This window comes from Haliotis rufescens, unplaced genomic scaffold (genome assembly GCF_023055435.1).
Source record: "Haliotis rufescens isolate VD_foot unplaced genomic scaffold, xgHalRufe1.0.p SCAF_56, whole genome shotgun sequence".
Classification (NCBI taxonomy): Eukaryota; Metazoa; Mollusca; class Gastropoda; order Lepetellida; family Haliotidae; genus Haliotis; species Haliotis rufescens.
This window is the reverse complement of record NW_025964290.1, coordinates 1008075-1029414: the sequence shown is the minus strand read 5'-3', so window position 1 is coordinate 1029414 and position 21340 is coordinate 1008075. Positions and strand designations below refer to the sequence as shown.

The window sequence follows — 21340 nt, the reverse complement described above, 5'->3', positions numbered from 1 at the left end:
TTAGCGACAAAAACCTTTCCACAGACAAAAGAAATCTGTGTTACAAGCAGAGTCGAATGTATGATTCCGACTGTATCATGAGCATGAGTTTATGAATCACCCCCAAATAGTGATGATACCAGGTGTTCGCTGAAAGGTGAGCGTATCCTGCCTCACCGGTGGCATCCGTCGACAACACATGCAAAGGCAAGTCAATTTGTTGACAAACACGGGAACATATGGTGTCAAAAGAGAGAGTTATACACATACGAGTAATATTTGCCACTGATGCGTAAAATTTGGAAATGTCCTCCACATGTCTACCCTAAAGTTTTATTGAGGCCTTGAATGTTGTAACCCGGATCAAACAAGTTTCCAGCAAGAGTGTATATGACGCTCTTTGAAATCTTGGTAGAAAAAGCATGCTCGAAATAACTTGGGCCTTCCTCTCATCAGTTTCCGCATGTCTTGCACACAACTTGAAGCATATTCGATTGTACCTCAAAAGTTGCGAAATGTGGACATCAATCCTGGAGCGGTTGGAATACTGCGCGACATAATAGGAACGCTGACTTTTGGAAAGTTACATATAAAGCGAAGAAACCCTTTCCATATCCAATAGAAATATCTGCATAAAGCAGAGTCGATTGTACGATCCGACTACATCATGAGCATGTGCTTATCATTCACTATCAAATATGATGATACCAGGTGTTCGCGAAAAGGTGAGCGTATCCTGCCCAACCGGTGGCACCCGTCACAAACACATGCAAAGGGAAGTCAATTGCAATGAAGGGAACATGTGGTACAAGTAAAAATAGGGAATTGCATCGGACATCATGTTTGTCACTGATTCTTAAAATTTCGAAATGTCCTCCACATAAAACCTCTACCATAAAACTTTTTGAACGCTTCACTGTGGCCTTGAATGTTATAACCTTGAAGAAACAACCTCTGAGCAAGAGTTGTATGACGCTCTTTGAAATATTAGCAGAAACAGCATGCTCGATTGTACCTAAAAAGTTGTGAAATGTAAACATCGAAGGTTGTACCTGATGGAATATTGCTCGACATGAAGGGAAAGTTGACTATTGGAAAGTTGAAGTCATCTGACTTGTCATACAGTCTTGTGGAGAGTGTTTTGTCACTATGAATCTTTATGCATGGATCTAAATATTGTGACGGATGAGGCGGCCTCACTGGTCTCCTTCTTTCTAGTTCAGGTGGGTAAATCAGTAGATGGGAATTGGCTATTTATTTGTAATTATCCCTCTTGTCACACGGTCTTGTGGAGAACCTTTTGTCACTCTGAATCTGTCACTGGTCTGTTATTTCTAACACAATGGAGTAAATGAGTGTGAATTGTCTATTTGAGAATATGTTGTAACCCAATCCGAGTACGTACACGTATATAAACCCGCGGTTTTCGGAACGAGACGGCATAAATATTTCCCTTCGGTTTGGGGGTGAAATCAGTGTCATCTGAAAAATCTGACATTCTGGCAATATCTGAGTCTTTGTCAACCTCCATATCTTCTTCGGTAAGGGTCTCAGTGTTTGCTGTACACACACACCCTTGCATTAGAGCTTCAGCTTTCCATTTTATATCAAAATATAGATCTGGATATTTCTTTTTCAATGCACGAGCAAACGGTTTCGGTTTTCGCATTTTTATAAGTCTTCCCCACTTATCCTCGTGACTGAGGGAGGCTGAAGCTAAATCCTCATATGTTTGGACACTTATAGCGTTGCATTCCATGAGTGCGTCTGCCAATCGTCGGAGATTTACCTTGTCCTTCATCTTACAATATGAACAGATGTATTTGTTTTTTCCAACTGTTTCATAGTGTGCCATTGCGTCTTCCATGTCGCACGCCAACTGATGGTTTGTGGAATCGTTGCTTTCTTTCATTGCTGGGATAACCGCTGACTTAAATTTTGAAGGTGACAATTCATTACAAAACTTCCAAAAGGAACAATTTTGTTTCTGGTTGCCAGAGGAGGCAATGATACTGGCCCTACCGGCTTCTGATAGGCCATCTTGTTGTTCAAGAAGTTTATCAAGGAGTGATGTCCCTTCAAGTCTCAAATCTCGAGTAAGTGGTTGCCAGAGTTGTTTGATGGCTCTCCCGTGGACATCTTCCATTGCAGACATCCCGGAAACGTCACCTATTAAGACGAAAATGTTAAGATCATTCAGACATTAGTTTTTGCGTATACTTATGATGTATTTATGAGAATGATGTCAACATGTTTTTGCGTTTTGTTATATGACAGAGTATTTTATTGCTAAACAATGATTGTAACTGTGTTAACATTATTTCTTTTGAGATTCGATAGACGCTCTTTGCATTTGGTTTGGGCAGTGACCAGTCGTAAGACAGTTCGGGTGATATTATGTTATAGAAACATATGGATAGTTCTGTAATGTTCTAGCGCTGCTAGACCGGTGTGGGAACGGTATAGATTTAGTGTATATATAGTGAGTGAGTGGGGTTTTAACGCAGCTTTTAACAGTATTACAGTTATATCATCGCTATTAGGTGTCAGCTTAATGTGGGAAGAAAACCCGAAGTGATGCAGGTTTCAGACGTTTACCACTTCGGTGAAACCCAGGAGCCACGGGCAGGTGCTGCAGATACATAATCGGGGCGAACCGGGATTCGGACCCACAGTCATAGGTATATATAGTGGGACAAGAGCGTGTTTTCGTATCTCTCACACATTTCATCTGTCACGCATTTCATAACTTTGAAACCAGCTTTCATGTGAGGATCGCTCATCAGCCCTGTTTCCCTGCCGTGCCCATCTCGGAAGCTTGACCATTCCCACCGCTGGGTGAATATATGTTATTAACACTGACTTTTGCTATCACCACTGTATTATTTGACACACCAATTCTGGAGCGGTTGCAATACTGCGCGACATAATAGGAATGCTGACTTTTGGAAAGTTACATATAAAGCGAAGAAACCCTTTCCATGTCCAATAGAATTCACTGCATAAAGAAAAATCGATTGTACAATTCCGACTACATCATGAGCATGTGCTTATCAATCACTATCAAATATGATGATACCAGGTGTTCGCGAAAAGCTGAGCGTATCCTGCCCAACCGGTGGCACCCGTCACCAACACATGCAAACGGAAGTCATTTGCAATGAAGGGAACATGTGGTACAAGTCAAAATAGGGAATTGCATCGGACATCATGTTTGTCACTGATTCTTAAAATGTGGCCTTGAATGTTGTAACCTTGAAAAAACAACTTCTGAGCAAGAGTTGTATACGTATGACGCTCTTTGAAATATTAGCAGAAACAGCATGCTCGATTGTACCTAAAATGTTGTGAAATGTAAACAACGAAGGTTGTAGCTGATGGAATATTGCTCGACATGAAGGGAAAGTTGACTTTTGGAAAGTTGAAGTCATCCCTCTTGGCATACAGACTTGTGGAGAGTGTTTTGTCTCTATGAATCTTTATGCATGGATCTAAATATAAAACAGTTACGGCCTTACTTTTCACTTTCTTTCTAGTTCAGGTGGGTAAATCAGTAGATGGGAACGAGACAGATATTTGATACAGACCACTGCCATCAAGTTATACATGGCCATTGGATATGGTACTACCACTTTATTGTGTACAGCAATTGTTATTGCTGTGCAGTAGTTTGTATTGATTTGTATACCTAGTTCATTTTTGTAATACAATTGTTGATTTATACCACAAATTTCTGGGTTAACATATTGTCTCAATTTGGGAATCGAAACGTCACAATATTTACTTTTCTCTCCTTTTGTGCCTAGCTGCAGGATTCTCTGCCTGAAACTCTGCGTCAAGAAATCATCCATGTGAGTCAACTGCATCTTGAGGTGCTCCTGGGTCACTTCAGCATCCATCTGAGAACGTGTCATGTCGACCAATCTCTCCGTATGCTGTTTCAAACTGTTAATAAAACTCTCTTTTAAAGCAAGTCTTTGGTCTTTGGGAATATTCTTGTCGACGCCTGCTTTCTTTACAACATCTTCTGCGATGAAGGACATGTACTTATCGTATTTTGATGACGCCATGACTTCTGAAACAAAATATCCATGGCAGTTTAGACAGACAAGTGTTCAACGTCATTTCTGCTTTCGTTTGGAAATAAAGTTTTGAACTAGCTGGTTATGATTATCTGATTATGATGGATACCCTGGACCCGTTCATCAACATTCCGTCTGTTCAAGTCCGGTTAGAAAATCTGCCAATATAAATGTTGATGTGTGAACGCTCATTCTGAACAGTTATTTTGATGGGTTGTTGATTTTAAGTTCAAGCGAGAGAAAATTATGTTCCAAGTTGTTGCTGAGAGAGATGGAGATTCTGTTGTCACACTGAAGCGATTGAAGACATAATGCCCTTGATAATCGAGGATGACCATTGACTGCGCGTTAGACAACCTGCCCATTTCCATTCATCTACTTCTAGGGATCATAAACGATTGTGTAATGTTGCCTTCTGATCAATAAAAAGAATACCACTATTAGCTCTACCATTGAAAAAAACAAAAAAAGATTAAAATATACACTCATTGCGGGATAAATGACATTGATAGGTGTTGAGAATTAACTGTTACTTGAATGAAAGGGGGGTAACTCTTGTATCTGTCTGTTACAGTTGGCTTATTCACCCACCTTAAAAAAATACAAAAACAGATTTTAGTACCGAAAAAATGCAATAAATATTTTCATTAAATATTTTTTCACCTCAGTACACAATAAGAATTACTTTGAATAATAAGAAAGCATTGTTTTATGAAAAATGAAAGACACCAAACTCTGCCCAAAGAAGTCCATGGTCCACCACTGTATGGAGCTCAGGGGCGTCAGCTACACCAAAATATGATATTTCCTTACAACTATTAATGAATGACTTAGTCTTCATTACACAGTGGCCTCAGAAGAATAGTATTTAGAGTTATATCCCCTTACTTTCTTGACAACTTATTGTATAGCAGTTCATGCCTAACGCACCTAAAATGAACTCACCATTTGGAAAATTATGCAGATAATGTAGGACTTTAAATCATACCTTCAACACACAGTATGGATATTTTGATCTACCAAACCTAATAAAATAAAGTTACCATGGCTCATCAATTTGTGCATCCTCTCACCAAACCAGTTACCACAAAGTGCATTTTTTTAATATAAAACTGATGCGCAAATATTAAGAGTGTATTTTAACATATTAATTTTCATAATTATCATAAAATAGAAAGTAATAAACTCGAAGTGTTTCAGAGTGGTTTCAAGAGTGATAAAAGAATATCCATATCACTTTTCACTGCGGTTTATGTAACTGTTATTACTTTATGTCTATACATCACATGTATGTTTCTAATGTTGGGCATAACATTTCAACATATGTTTGAAGAAAATGGCAATCAATTTACAGTGCATTTAGCATTTACTTAACTATTCATATGCCTGTGTTTCACAGAATACTTCCAATGAAATGATTTGTTTGTTTGCTGTTTAACGCCGCACTCCGCAATATTCCAGCTATATGGTGCTGGCCTCTGAATACTCAAGTTTGGACCAGACAATCCTGTGATTAACATCATGAACATCGATCTACGCATTTTGGATAATGACAGGTACCAACCATGTCAGCGAGCCAGGCCACCCAATCTCGTTAGTAGCCTCTGACGAGCATGGGTTGCTGTAGATCAACTTTAACCTGGATTTGATATTACCATGACAACTTGATATATATATTGGTAATCATCTAGTCATCAAAAGACAGTGAACATGCATGTTTTAAATTTTGTACATGTTTACACAGTGTTTAGTTTTTGCAGAATTATGTCTAGATCTACATCTTTTATCATGACATCATTTCTGTGAATCGAATCTGCGTTCTCAACTTGATGACGTCATATAGTGGATGACATTATTTTTTAGAGGGAAGTATCCAGTGGGTTGTTCCCTATAGATGTAGCTGTGCCACACAGATAAAGGCAGTGGCAGAACGATCACACCCACATGTGGGAGACATATATGATAATCAGTATTAGGAGAATTGGTACAGATAATCGACGTGAGCATTGCGAGAATATGCTGGAAATACCAAATTTTACCCTGCACTTGTTCGTAACATGGACAAGTTTCCTTTTCTGTTTGCCATGACAATCTGATTGTTAATGGAGTGGTAAGTGCATGTTCATATCTTCTGAATTATTTATAATTAACACATATATTTTTTAAAAACCTGCATATTTCACTATTAAATACATCCCTGTATTTATGATGTTATTCACTAAACATCCATATCATAATAAATTAAGTGACTTTGTATGATATTCAGTATGTACGTACCAAATACACACTTTTGCTTTTTCTATTTTCTTATGACTAAAAACTGTATGTACCGGTATACCTATTAATACTTATAAAGGTACTATTTCGGACAACGTTAAAAGAGAGAATACCAGAAAAATTATTCATAGACACTACAGGTACGGGACCAGTTGGTACACAGTTTTGAAGTTTGCACGAGAATGGTCAAACAAGCCCGAAACAAAAACAAAGAAATTTCGAATTATATAATATCACAGCATGAACAGTTTCATAAACCTCAGTGTTAATTTTAACTAATTTGTTTCTAGTGCTCAATGCAAATGTTTTCAACCGAAATGCAAACACATTTCGATCCCGGAATGGTCATAACTGCACCTAAAATAAATGTATTATTATACATCTAAACTAATATTTTATATCACTATTACATTATCAAATGGTTACAAATCAATGCAAAACTTACTGGGTATCTGCTACTCATATATTAGGCACTCCACATCATATTTTGACCACATGCTGAATGTGTATTCGTCTCGTGCGATCCGTGTTGACACTTCATTTATACCCGTGCAAAATAATACCGGGCATGTCATTTCCGGTTCGTTTTATTCTTTAAATTAAAGCCGTTATTATTTACACATCCAAAAAAATCAATGTTGCGTGCGATCTTCCCGTTTTATTACAGGTGTATTTATTAAATGCCTTTATCTTCAAGATTGTCTCCATGATAGTTTTCTGACGTACCGACATGGAGAAATAAATCATAAATACACAACGGTTAAACTACATGGTCATGAAGTTACACCTTCGGAAGTGTAAAAATATTTACTTTTTTTCATCTAATTAAAATCAGTGTAAACCGTAAGAATAATTCCGCCTGGGATAAGAAGTTGAGCTGATGTGAATGATCGATCAGCACAAACGGCAGCCATTACAGCCGAGTCGGGATCGGACGTGGGATGGGCACTCTGCGTCTGGATCCTACTGACATTAACTGGATACTTGGATATGCTGTTTTCGTGATAATTATGTTAAGTATTGCTATTATTGGTTATTCTACCATGAATTTGGAATTTACTCGAATCTGATTGGTCAATCAGAGGCTATTAAATCACAATAAACCCCCTCTGATTGAAACAGCTGGTTTGACGGCCGCATCACCGCGGAAGCTAATATTCATAGAACAGTACTATTTTCAGTCATTGTCGGTAGGCATATTTAAATAATTATATCTACAATTACAGGTTACAAAATGCACAGATGCGGTTACTGCAATATTCAAAAGATGTGTGGCAATACATTTCGTGCAGAAAAACACGACAGAAATCAACAAAGGGAATGTATTTACGTTTTGGAGACAACAGAGAGCTTGGAATTTTGGCGCTTTTCTATATACGACTGTGACGTCATATTTTTTGCGTCACAAGTAGCGATATGACGTCATAATGGTGACGCGCGATGTATAGCGAAAGCCTTGCAAAGCTTGCTTTGTTTTCTTTAGGGATGCCCAACTCATGTTAGCTTACCAAGTTGCCGTGTTTATATGCTTTCAATGCCTGTCATATGTTCGAGTGAAGTATTACGGTGTAAACAAACTGCTTGAGTATATGTGGCAGGCTCATTTATGTACATACTTTTAATTAAGATTTATTAGTAAGTAGTAAGGTTATATGGCCTTGTTACCATTTTAACTAATTAGTTTGTTACGATATTTACATTATAAGAATATATTATTAGTTATAATGTTAGTTATGTTTTATACCTTAGTATTTTATACCTTAAACATTCATTCCATAGCTCTGTAACATTAAGTAAGCTTACCCTCAGTCTAACTTCCACTAATTGTCACACTGCATGCTTTTGACTTACAACACTCTTTGCCCCAGCGCGCCCCGGCCCAGTCTATTGTCTTGTTGATAGGCCAAGCTGGCCATAGCTACAGCAATGTTTGTTGTTGAATTTTAGAAGATCAGTTGCTATTTGTTACCTCAAGGAAAGACCATAGACTCAGCGAGATTTATTGCCGATTTCTTATCATGTGAGGATTTGGATTTGTGAAAGGATTTATTCATATTTGAGGTTAGTTGGTTATTTATTTTATGATGTTGTATATATGGATGTTTTCTAATTATTGTGATTAGAAATAATATATATTGTAGAATGCATTCTTTATTTGATTTATTAGAAACATAATGCATCTTGTATATATTTATAGTGCTTGATGAACTTACAGTTCAGTGAGAAATTATTATCTGTATAAAACAGTATTAAACACAAAACCTAAATATATATATAAACTAAGTAATATAAACCCCTCTGGACAGTAATGGAAAGTAAATGTATGTCTGTATGCTTGATTTATGTTGGTAAGTGCGAATGTATGAGTGTTGTATGTCTGAAATGAGTGGATGTTGTACTATATATTTTTATACACAATTTTACCATAGGATATCACTTGTATATACTATTCTGCATTTGTATTTCTTTATTATGCAGATTTCTCAGTGGAAACATTTACCGTACAATCATTGTCACGGTATTACCAGTTCAGGTATCACCTATCTGGTATGTAATGTTCGTTATCACTCTATATCATATTTATATATTTTGTATCTGCGTATTGATGTATTGTACGGATACGTCTGATGTATTGTGTAATGTAAAGTAAATGCTATTCATTTTAATGGAAGTGATATATATATATATATATATATATTTTAGAAATTTAAAGAGTAACTACATGTATAACGGATTGTATATATTTATTCCATGTTATGTTTGCTTATGTTGTACTTTTATTGTTTCAGACTGAAATTAAGTGCGTACATTCGCATCTATAATACAATAAACATCATCAGCCTCACCCCCCTCAGCTGTTTGTGATTATTTGGCCAGTGGGACACCTACTCCACTATCGGCCAACGCAAGCACAGTTACATTGGAGCCCCCAGTGAGAACCAAGATAGACGTTGCTACCACCACCAAGTGCCATTTCGTGGACACCCAGGATCACTCCCCGGATTGTGCCAACATATGATGTGCCTGTGCGTTGGTAGATACATGTATGTGTGACTTTTGACTATTGACTATGATATGTGACTATTGCTGTTTATACAGCTGATTACTTATACTGTGTACAGACTCTAGGAAGATTGTGCTGCAGCCTCACGTGACATATGAAATCAACAACTGTGTTTTCATCCCCTCCACATCTGTGATGTTACTCTGATTACTTGTATCTACTGCTTGTGTGCTGTCTAATAAATTTAACATGTAAACTTTAGTTTCAATAGGAGCGCTCCGACTAAGTACTTTCTTAGTTAGTTACTTAGTTAGTTAGTTACTTACTTATTTACTTACTTACTTACTTAGTTACTTAGTTAGTTAGTTAGTTCCCATATTTATTATCACACTTAATCTCTTTGTATTCTTCATAGTGTCGTTGTATAAGTGAAATAATCTTGAACGCGACGCTGTACCCTATCACACCTGAATTCTTATTTTATTTAGATTTACTATTAGTTATTTCATATTTCTCGCATCAATTACAATAACAGCCAGTATCTGTCTGTGTGTATGAATGAATGATGTGCTAAGGCAACCTATAAGTAGTTTGTAAAACTAAACTATTTAACTACCTAAACTACCTATCTAAACTTTTTTATAACTAAATAAACTGTCAGGTATGTTGTGTTAGATTACGTGTGATTTATTTGTTTTAGTCCTGGTGCTTGCTGATAACAGGGTAATGTATGTTATAGTTCTGTAAATATTTGATATTGTAGGTTCTGTGTTCAGTGTTGTTTCTTTCTCTTAGGTTGTTGGTGCGATTGTCTTATGTTGTAGGGAAAGTTCATTGATCCTGTTAGCCCCATACCCGCCTCCATTTGCGCGCGTCTGCTTACGATTTGCACTGCCACTATTTGCACGAATAATATTTGTTACTAATCATTAGTTGCATCTTAGCATTATTCCTAAGGTTTATTTAGCATTATTTTAGTGTTATTCCTTATCTAAGCGTTAGTCAGCTCAGGTAAATTTGTGTTTACTGTAAATAAGTACTGTAAAGGGTACATATTTTGCCGGTAAGCCACAAGGTATCCTGTTTGGTAAGTTGCTAACCTATTCCATAGCCTATTTTATTCATGGTTATCCATCATCTTCCACCGTAGCTTTAGTGTACACATGAATGTGTGCATTTTACTTCTCTTGGGCTTGGTACATCCAGTTCGTATATCATTTGTATACTGTATAGTATACTAATCAACAGTATAGTCTCATTTATTAAGCCTCTCACACTACACTTCTTCATGTGAGAATTTATTTTCCCTTGTTTTTTTAACAAGGAACGAATTTGTCTTTGGCGCTTCAATTCCACATTACCCCGGTGTATTCACTGGTAGCAATTATCTATTTACTCGGAAATTCTGCTTCTCATACTTCAGTATGGCAACACAAAATATGTCACCGGAGGAGATGGATCAGTTGGTTTCTTCTTTGAATAAGTTAGGTTTACAACCCAAAGCTGAAACACCTGAAGATTTACTGCAATGGATCACCGAGGTAGGTAGGCATAATCAAGAACAGGAGGAACCAACAGCAACTGCTACTATCCCTTCTCTACCCACTACCGTCACCTTAGCTAAGAGTCCACAGCTACCATACTTCTCAGGTGACAGGAAGGGAGATGCCAACTTTGATCAGTGGATGCACGAGTACACATGTATGTGTTCCCACTACTCCACGGACATTGTCCTGGAAGCAGTCCGGCGCTCACTTCGCGGCAAGGCGGCCAGAGTTGCTATGCACGTGGAAAAGAATGCCCACTGGATGCCCTCATCGACAAGCTGGATAGTGTATTTGGCAATATACACACAGAGCACAACATCATGGCGCAGTTCTACACGGCCAAGCAAGGGGACAATGAGACTGTAGCTGAATGGTCCTGCCGTCTGGAGGATATTCTCAGCCAAGGAGTTATCCTTGGTAAGGTTCAACCCAGCGACACGGAACAGATTCTTCGGGATACCTTGTGGACTGGCCTCCGTGCCGATTTGAAGGATCTAACTAGCCATAAAGCAGACCAGGATGAGCCGTATGAGAACTTCCTCAGGTACCTCCGCCAAGTTGAAGATGACCTGCTGCAGAGGAAATCAATCAAGAAGACTTGCAACATCAACAAGACTACTGTTACCCCAGACAACTCAGAACTCAAGGAGATCAAAGGCCTTTTGAAATCTATGTCTACAGAGATAGCGACCCTCAAGGCACAAGTAGGTAGGACTGACAGGCCAGGATGCACCCCAAATCAGGAACTGCCATCTTTAGATCAAGGTCAAGGTCACGGTCAACAATGGCAGATGCCCCCTAGGCAATGGACACAGCCTCCAAGGACAAGAGGACGTCAACCCTTCGGACGGCACCCGACTGGCCGTGGGACACCAACCTGGTTCCAGGGACCACAGACCTTTGAAGACATCCCAAGATGTTACAGATGTGGGCAGCCTGGACATATTCAGAGGGGATGCAGAGCAATCATAGACGGATACCCTTTAAACAACCGAAGGCCTATGGGAAGGGGCGGACCATGGGCCTAAGAAGCGTCAACAACCAGCAGAAAACAGCCGATTTAGTGGGAGACCCAACAGAGAGTAATATTACCATCAATGGAGTCAAGTGTAAGGCGTTACTGGACACAGGAGCAAGCATTTCATCTATATCAGAGACATTCTACAGGCAGAACTTCCCTGGTGTTCCACTTGAACCCTTGAAGCACATGCTACATGTAGAATGCGCCGATGGAGAACTCCTGCAGTACAGCGGACTAATTGTTGTAGACTTGGAGGGGACCGGAAGCGCATCGACTAAGGTACACTCTATGCTGCTTGTCGTGCCTGATAGTGCTTACAACAAGAAAATACCAGTCACTCTAGGAAACAACATTCTTTCCATTTACCTGACTCAGTGCAAGGACCTTTATGGACCAAGGTTTCTACAGCAAGCCGACCTGCACACACCTTGGTACCTAGCTTTTCGCAGCATTTTGATAAAGGAGAGAGAACTTGCAAAGAACAATTACTCAGTTGGCAAAGTAAGAAGTGCTGAACACGACCGCAAGATTATCCCAGCTAACAGTGAGATCCACATCGCCGGTTATGTTGACAGACCCCTACCTTATAAGCCAACTCATGCCACTGTCCAGCCAACCCAAGGATCATATATTCCTAATGACCTTGACATTGTACCAACCTTAGTCTCTTATGATGGAAGTGGACAGAAGATACTTGTTGATGTACGCGTCTCCAATCTTACAACCCGCTCAGTATCTATTCCAAGCCGTGCTCTTCTTTGTGAGTTGCAAGTTGTGAAGTTGGAAGGTATACCACAGACCTCTTCATCATCAAATACATCTAAAGATGCCACTGTCTTAGACCTCATGGACTTCAACGAATCAGCCGTGTCAGAAGAAGAACTTGCACAGGGAAAACAAGTCATCAAAGATTACTTGGATGTATTTTCCACTGGAGACACTGACTTGGGACACACGGACAGGGTACGTCATCTGATTGAACTTACAGATGACATGCCATTCAAACAGCGTTACAGAAGAGTACCACCAGCCATGTACGAGGAAGTCAAGGAACATCTGAACCAACTTCTACTTTGTGGAGTCATCAGACGCTCTCATTCTCCATGGTCTTCAAATGTCGTACTAGTCCGTAAGAAGTCAGGAAAACTTAGACTTTGCGTCGATTTTCGCCAGCTGAACCAACAGACCATTAAGGACAGCTATGCAATTCCCAGAATTGAAGAAATGTTTGAAGCCCTCGCAGGATCTAAGTTCTATAGCACCCTGGACATGAAGAGTGGCTACCACCAAGTAGAAATAGAGGAGACACACAAGGAACGAACTGCCTTCACCGTCGGACCCATGGGATTTTATGAATATAATCGTATGCCCTTCGGATTGTGCAACAGTCCAGCGACCTACCAAAGACTCATGAACGAGTGTTTTGACGGCTTGCATCTAAAGATATGTCTAATATACTTGGATGATATAATTATCTTCTCATCAACAATCGAAGAACATCTTGATCGATTGAGACAAGTTCTACAGCGCATCCGAGAGACAGGATTGAAGCTTTCACCAGAGAAATGCTCTTTCTTCAAGAAGAAAATCAAGTTTCTAGGCCATGTTGTTTCTGGAGAAGGCATATCAGCTGATCCTGAAAAGGTGGAAAAGATTCTGAATTGGCCAAGACCTACCAATGGTTCAGAAGTTAGACAATTCCTTGGATTCGCAGGATACTATCGGAAATTCGTGAAGGATTTCGCCAAGATTGCCAAGCCATTATCCTCACTGATGCCACATGGGAAATCCAAGAAGTCCAAGAATTCACTTGATCAACCATGGCAATGGAAAGAAGAACAAGAACAAGCCTTCGAACAACTCAAGACATTACTGGCTTCACCACCTATCCTTGCATACCCGGATTACAGCCAGCCATTCGAGTTGCATACAGATGCTAGTGGACGAGGACTAGGCGCAGTGTTGTATCAAGAACAAGATGGAGCAAAGCGGGTTATCAGCTATGCAAGCAGAGGACTTACCAAGTCAGAAACCAACTACTCAGCCCATCGACTGGAGTTCCTCGCGCTGAAGTGGGCGGTCAGCGAGAAGTTCCACGACTATCTCTTTGGAGCAAGATTTACAGTGCTGACTGATAACAACCCCCTTACCTACGTCCTCACCAGTGCCAAGTTGGATGCCACAGGTCACCGATGGTTAGCAACTCTCTCTGCACATGACTTTGACATCCACTACAGACCTGGAATGAAGAACACTGATGCAGATACATTATCTCGACTGCCAGACTTAGAACACAAAGAAGACATCTCTATGGATTCTGTAAAGGCCATCTGTGGTGTTGTTCACGCCCAACCGTTTGTAGAATCTCTATGTCTCTCCGCAAGTTCAGTTGATAAAGATCTTCACACGACAGCACATGACCTAAGTGGAATGACTGACAGTGATTGGCATATGGCACAAGCTACAGATACAACTTTACCTTCTTGGATACAGGCAGTACGTAACCAGAAGAAGCCAAGGAGACAAGACTTTCCTCATACCCTAGCCAATACCTCCTTGTATTGGAGCTTCCACTCGCTTGTACTTCAACGTGGGATATTGTATCGCCAGATCAAAGTGGACGGAATTACAAAAGATCAACTTGTGTTACCATCTAACTTCATCAATGATGTGTAACAAGGCCTCCACAATGGTATTGGACACCCTGGACGTGATCGAACCCTTTCATTAGTTCGTGACAGATTTGACTGGCCAGGCATGCAAGCTGATACAATGGACTGGATTAAGAACTGCGACAGATGTCTCAGGAGGAAAACACCGACTAATATCCGGGCACCTCTAGTTTCCATCACCACGTCACAGCCATTGGAGTTAGTCTGCATGGATTTTCTCACTCTAGAAACTTCAAAGGGAGGATATCAACATGTGCTCGTGATCACAGATCATTTCACGAGGTATGCGTTAGCAGTGCCAACCAAGAATACTACAGCCCGGACCACTGCAGAAGCATTCTACAAGAACTTTGTTCTCCACTATGGAATGCCCATGCGAATTCACAGCGACCAAGGAGCCAACTTTATGAGTCGAATGATTAAGGAACTGTGCAGCATCTTGGGCATATCCCAGTCAAGAACTACACCGTACCATCCAATGTGTAATGGGATGACAGAACGCTTCAACAGGACTCTGCTCAACATGCTTGGAACACTAAAGCCGGACCAGAAGTACGACTGGAAAGGATTCGTCGGTCCACTTGTTCATGCATACAATGCAACAAGACACGAATCAACGGGCTACTCCCCATTTTACCTGATGTTTGGTAGAGAAGCACGACTACCCATCGACCTTGCCTTTGGTATTGAGATTAACAAGGACAAGCAGACACTGACGTCCTATGTCAAAGCCCTGAAGACAAGGTTGGAACAGAGCTACAAGATCGCCACATCTGCATCAAGGGAAGCCCAGAAGAAACAGAAGACAGGGTATGATGTCAAAGCCAGAGGTGCAACAGTCCAGTATGGAGATCGCGTCCTGGTGAAGATTCTAGCCTTTGAGGGAAACCACAAGCTCTCTGACAAGTGGGAAGAGGATCCGTACGTAGTTCTTTCTCAGCCAAACCTGGGCATACCAGTGTTTGTTGTGAAGAAAGAAAACGGAGAAGGAAGGAACAGAACTTTACATCGTAACCTCCTCTTACCCATAGGATCTTTACCAGTTGAGAGAATTGAAGAAGTGCCAACAGCTCCGACTCCAGGACCAGAGAACCCTAAAGAACCAGAAACAGAGACAGAAACATCAGTGTCGGATCAAGATGAGCGTGGGTCCATCTCAAGCCTGCTTGTTGAACTTCCAACGGAGCCTGATGATACCACTGTCATCAACGCAGAATCCTTGGAACGAGATTCTACCTCACAGTTGGAGGGTGACGATCTGACAACTGGAGAGGTAGGCAGCCATTCTTCTGGTGGCAACGGCCACATGCCACGGGAGTCAGAGAACCCTGGTACAGGAGAAACGGATGCAAGAGAAGAAGAAGCAGCAGATGCTAATGTCAGTGAAGAACAGGACACAGACCCAGTGGTAGGAGCCACTGCTCCTGTCCCATCAGATGACCGACCAAGGCCAAGACCCAAGCCACCACCAAGGAAATCACTCCGGCAGAGACGGCCACCGGAGTGGCAGCGCTCAGGAGATTATGTGATGAGTCAGACAACATCAGAGGACAGGGATGATCGAACTCAACTAATCGAACAGCTTGCGGCTGCTGGCATCTTTGAGCGAATTGGTGGTGCGATGTCACAGCTCATTGTCACCTTACTTAATAACACCAGCAAATGACGAGGACGTCATTTGGGTGCAGGGAGAAGTATGTGGCAGGCTCATTTATGTACATACTTTTAATTAAGATTTATTAGTAAGTAGTAGGGTTATATGGCCTTGTTACCATTTTAACTAATTAGTTTGTTACGATATTTACATTATAAGAATATATTATTAGTTATAATATTAGTTATGTTTTATACCTTAGTATTTTATACCTTAAACATTCAATCCATAGCTCTGTAACATTAAGTAAGCTTACCCTCAGTCTAACTTCCACTAATTGTCACACTGCATGCTTTTGACTTACAACACTCTTTGCCCCAGCGCGCCCCGGCCCAGTCTATTGTCTTGTTGATAGGCCAAGCTGGCCATAGCTACAGCAATGTTTATTGTTGAATTTTAGAAGATCAGTTGCTATTTGTTACCTCAAGGAAAGACCATAGACTCAGCGAGATTTATTGCCGATTTCTTATCATGTGAGGATTTGGATTTGTGAAAGGATTTATTCATATTTGAGGTTAGTTGGTTATTTATTTTATGATGTTGTATATATGGATGTTTTCTAATTATTGTGATTAGAAATAATATATATTGTAGAATGCATTCTTTATTTGATTTATTAGAAACATAATGCATCTTGTATATATTTATAGTGCTTGATGAACTTACAGTTCAGTGAGAAATTATTATCTGTATAAAACAGTATTAAACACAAAACCTAAATATATATATATATAAACTAAGTAATATAAACCCCTCTGGACAGTAATGGAAAGTAAATGTATGTCTGTATGCTTGATTTATGTTGGTAAATGCGAATGTATGAGTGTTGTATGTCTGAAATGAGCGGCCGTTGTACTATATATTTTTATACACTATTTTACCATAGGATATCACTTGTATATAGTATTCTGCATTTGTATTTCTTTATTATGCAGATTTCTCAGTGGAAACATTTACCGTACAATCATTGTCACGGTATTACCAGTTCAGGTATCACCTATCTGGTATGTAATGTTCGTTATCACTCTATATCATATTTATATATTTTGTATCTGTGTATTGATGTATTGTACGGATATGTCTGATGTATTGTGTGATGTAAAGTTAATGCTATTCATTTTAATGGAAGTGATATATATATATATATTTTAGAAATTTAAAGAGTAACTACATGTATAACGGATTGTATATATTTATTCCATGTTATGTTTGCTTACGTTGTACTTTTATTGTTTGAGACTGAAATTAAGTGCGTACATTCGCATCTATAATACAATAAACGTCATCAGCCTCACCCCCCTCAGCTGTTTGTGATTATTTGGCCAGTAGGACACCTACTCCGGTTATCTCCCAAAACCCCTACATCCCATTTCCCCTACAACCCAGTTCCCCTACAGTTAGTTAAAACAACACGCGGCATTTACCTGTCTGGTATTATGAACTCACCTAAAGGAGAGATTAAGGTCTGGAGTAGAGGTAGTAGAAATGAAAGGGGTAGAGCTTTAGGGGACTAGGGAAAGTTTTTTTTTTAAAAATAATGTAAGTGTAATGAAAGATGCCTATATGATGAGAAGACAATTTTTAAAAATTACAAAAATAACAATAGGAAGAAACAATTATTACACTGAGAAACTGAGATGGACGATTTACAGTTGAGATGGCTAGGTTTAGTATATAGATACTTGAAACTGACTAACATGACATCAACATGTCTGGGCTTCGCTATGTTGAGTTTGTTATGTCACAGAGAGGAAAGCCCCAAGTCCTATTTGATGGTTATCTTCACACTAAGAACGTCGAGAGACTGACTTGCGTACACTGGTAGTGTGTCAAGTCCACATTAGAGGAAGACTCACGGCAGTAGGAACCGTGATAAGGAATGCTACAGAGGACACGTGGGTTGACGCAACGGACACCACACCAGATGTACCGAGAGCTGTCGCCTTCAACGACTACATCGTCACTACCTGGGTCGACCACGGAGCACGATTCCCCCTACCACTGTGGAACCATCACGGTACAACAGGTCCCAGGACGAACAACAACCTGGAAGGCTTTCATAACCGACTCAACCGAGGTCTCCCTCACCGACACCCCCACATCTACCGATTTGTGGAGGTAGTCAGGAAGGTGGAACAGGCAGAACAAGCTAAGATTTTACAGCTCGACTTTGGAGCAGCTCCAAGAGGCAGGAAGAGAGTGTACAGAGAGGTGGAGAACCGTCTTGAATAGACGAGTTGAATAGAGAGGTGAAATCCCCAATGCAGTTTCTAGATGCGGTTGGCCATTTCCTCAGGCTGGGATAAAGAGTGAATTGAACATTTGAGATGAATTTTATTATAATGTATTATGAATTTTGAAAAATGAACATTTTATTATAATGTATTATGAATTTTGAAATATGAACATTTTATTATAATGTATTATGAAATTTGAATAATATCGTAATTGTAATTTAATATTTATCTCAATCTATTCGTGTTTCTTGGGTTGTTCCATTGTATGAAATAGGTAATAGACTAGGGATTAGCAGTGCCATGGACCGTGAACTTTGTTGTCTTAAGCTGTAGGGGAAATGGGATGTAGGGGTTTTGGGAGGTTACCTACCCCTACTCCACTATCGGCCAACACAAGCACGGCCAACACAAGCTGCGCGTTCGGTTCCAAATTCAATTTAGCGGGGTTAAATCTACAGGTAACCTAGCTCTACGTTGAAAACACAGTATGTTTATCTCCTAATTCAGATTGTTTATTTGTCGGATAAGTGCATATTAAAAAAGGATTGCAGCTTTTATTTCAGGCCATTTTGCAGTTCGTAAAGCCCGCTCATGGCGACCCGGGGAATCCCGTGACGTCATTAGGCTGCCTCCTTCTTTACTTCAATGTTTTGTGTTCCTGCAGTTTAACGCTGCGCTCAACAATATTCTAGGTGTGTGAAGGCGGCCAGGGAATAATCAAGACTGAACCAGATAATCCAGTGATTGATGCTAATAAAAATGAGAAGTGGTGAACGTCGTCGCAATCAACCAAACGCAAGTTACCTAGTCTGTGCCCCCCCCCCCCCCCCCCCCCCCCCCCGGTCCATGTACTCGCCTCGTACGACAGGCATGGGCTGGGTCCCTGTTGTACCCCAGAATCCCCACGGGCAACCATAAGCTACAGGGGGCTGGAGGACCTATTCTATAACTGGGAAAAACACATTCTATATATTAATATCGAGGGGATTTCCACCCCAGTAAAAATAACTTCCCTGTCATGTTTATATATAGTTCTGATACCTGTATGGTTTATGTCAGATTAAAGCATCGTTCTCTCAATATCGTTCCGTTGATTGCATATTTCACATCTATAAGATGTTATACCATTGAACCGATAATTACTCAGTAAATATCGACATGCAAATGAATTATATAAATCTCTCAAATTACAAGTCTCGCTGGTATGTTATGGTGTAGGTATACTACTATATCATAAAGTCGGTACCTGTTATGCCCAAAGTGAGAACGTGAGAGCTTCCCTTCTGACACCAACTCTCAGTGAATCTGCTACCCTGATGAACAACAGGAGACAACTGGTTTAAAGCAGATATCACGTGACATCGACCCATGTATCCTGACTTGGCAGCTCGCGCCATTCGTGACCAACTCGTGTTATTCCGGGAAAGGTTACGGAAAGGGCCGAGTGGTGACGAATGAGCTCGCGCATGTCCACACTCATTCGTGACCAACTCGTGTTATTCCGGGACAAGCCGAATAGCGACTCGTGCCCCTCTCGTGGCCATTTTTGCGACCGGGTTCCGTCTTAGCGCAAACGGGCATACCTAAAACAATTGTCAACTCGTTGCGTAATGTTTCACATATATGTCCCCATATATTATATATATTTCAGATGCAATTAAAAGCACATCGGGACATGCGGAATTATACAGAATGATTGACCACATTTAACTGTGTCTTGGGTATATTTTTAGATGCAAGACATATTTAAAATCAAAAATTGTTTCTGAGGGATTCTTTGACGAAGAACTTGAAACCATACGCGCATTCTGATTGGTTTGTCGTATTTTCGCACATAACATTCATCGATAGGGGGACGAGTCTTCTTGCAGGTTACGGAAAGGGGCGAGTGGTGACGAATGGTCCACACTCCGAGGGAGTTATCGGCAATCTCCGTTAGTCTCCGATTAAAAAGAGGATAACGCTTCTACGTTATTTCCGCATACCGTCATATAACTGTATATAGATCTTTACTATGACTTCAAATTGACCTGTGTGTATGAGAGTGTGTGTCTGCGTGAGTGTGTGCGTCTGTCTGTGTGTGTGTGAGTGTGTTTGTGTCTGCGTGGGTCTGTGTTTGTGTGTGTGTGTGTGTGGGGGGGGTTACCATGCCGCAGTTATAAATGAAAACCTGCACTCAGAAAACAGTGTGTTTGTTGTTTGTTGTTTGTTGACTCTGTACTGACCCACCTGGCCAGTCGGGATAACAAGTACCTTCTTTTAAGGTCTGCTAATTTATCTTCTTCAGACACAAACACTGGCACACAATCATACACACGGACAAGAGCTCACACAGATGCACACACAAGCACATACACACAAACAAACACACATACAAGAACACACACAAGCACGCAAGCACACACACTTCTGTTCGAAACAGCCGTAAAATACCTGTCAGTTCGTCCCTGCGTCGGCTTGCTGTACCGGCACAGCTGTGACATGGAGGCGCCGTGTGTGGGTTAGAGAGGCCGTGTAACTGGGGTAAGTGCGGCAGCTGTGTTTTACGCAGCTGGTAACTACAGCTAGTTGTCGCACCGCGACCAGGGGAGCAAGAACTGCATATATATCTCCGGATGACACCTACTGATAAATAAAGTCGACCATTCCTCCAAAAACAATAGGCGGTCGGGTAGCTTAGTGGTTAAAGCGTTAGCTCGTCACGCCGAAAACCCGGGTTCGATTCCCGACATGGGTACAATGTCTGAAGCCCATTTCTGGTGTCCCCCGCCGTGATATTGCTGGAATATTGCTAAAAGCGGCGTAAAGCCAAACTCACTCACTCCAAAAACAATAACTTATTATAAATCGAGAGCCGCTTTTAAACA

At 40.5% G+C, this 21340-nt stretch overlaps 1 protein-coding gene across 1 annotated transcript; it reads right to left on the bottom strand.

The window, feature by feature from the left end:
- Nucleotides 1–1114: 1114 nt before the first annotated feature.
- On the bottom strand, nt 1115–19880 carry LOC124114326. Its single transcript, XM_046474819.2, has 4 exons — nt 19720–19880; nt 14061–14149; nt 3764–4054; nt 1115–2148 (listed from the first exon to the last, which is right to left on the bottom strand). The coding sequence occupies exons 3-4, from the start codon at nt 4047–4049 to the stop codon at nt 1346–1348; spliced, it is 1089 nt and encodes a 362-aa protein (XP_046330775.2). The 5' UTR covers nt 4050–4054; nt 14061–14149; nt 19720–19880; the 3' UTR covers nt 1115–1345.
- Between the last annotated feature and the right edge of the window lie 1460 nt (nt 19881–21340).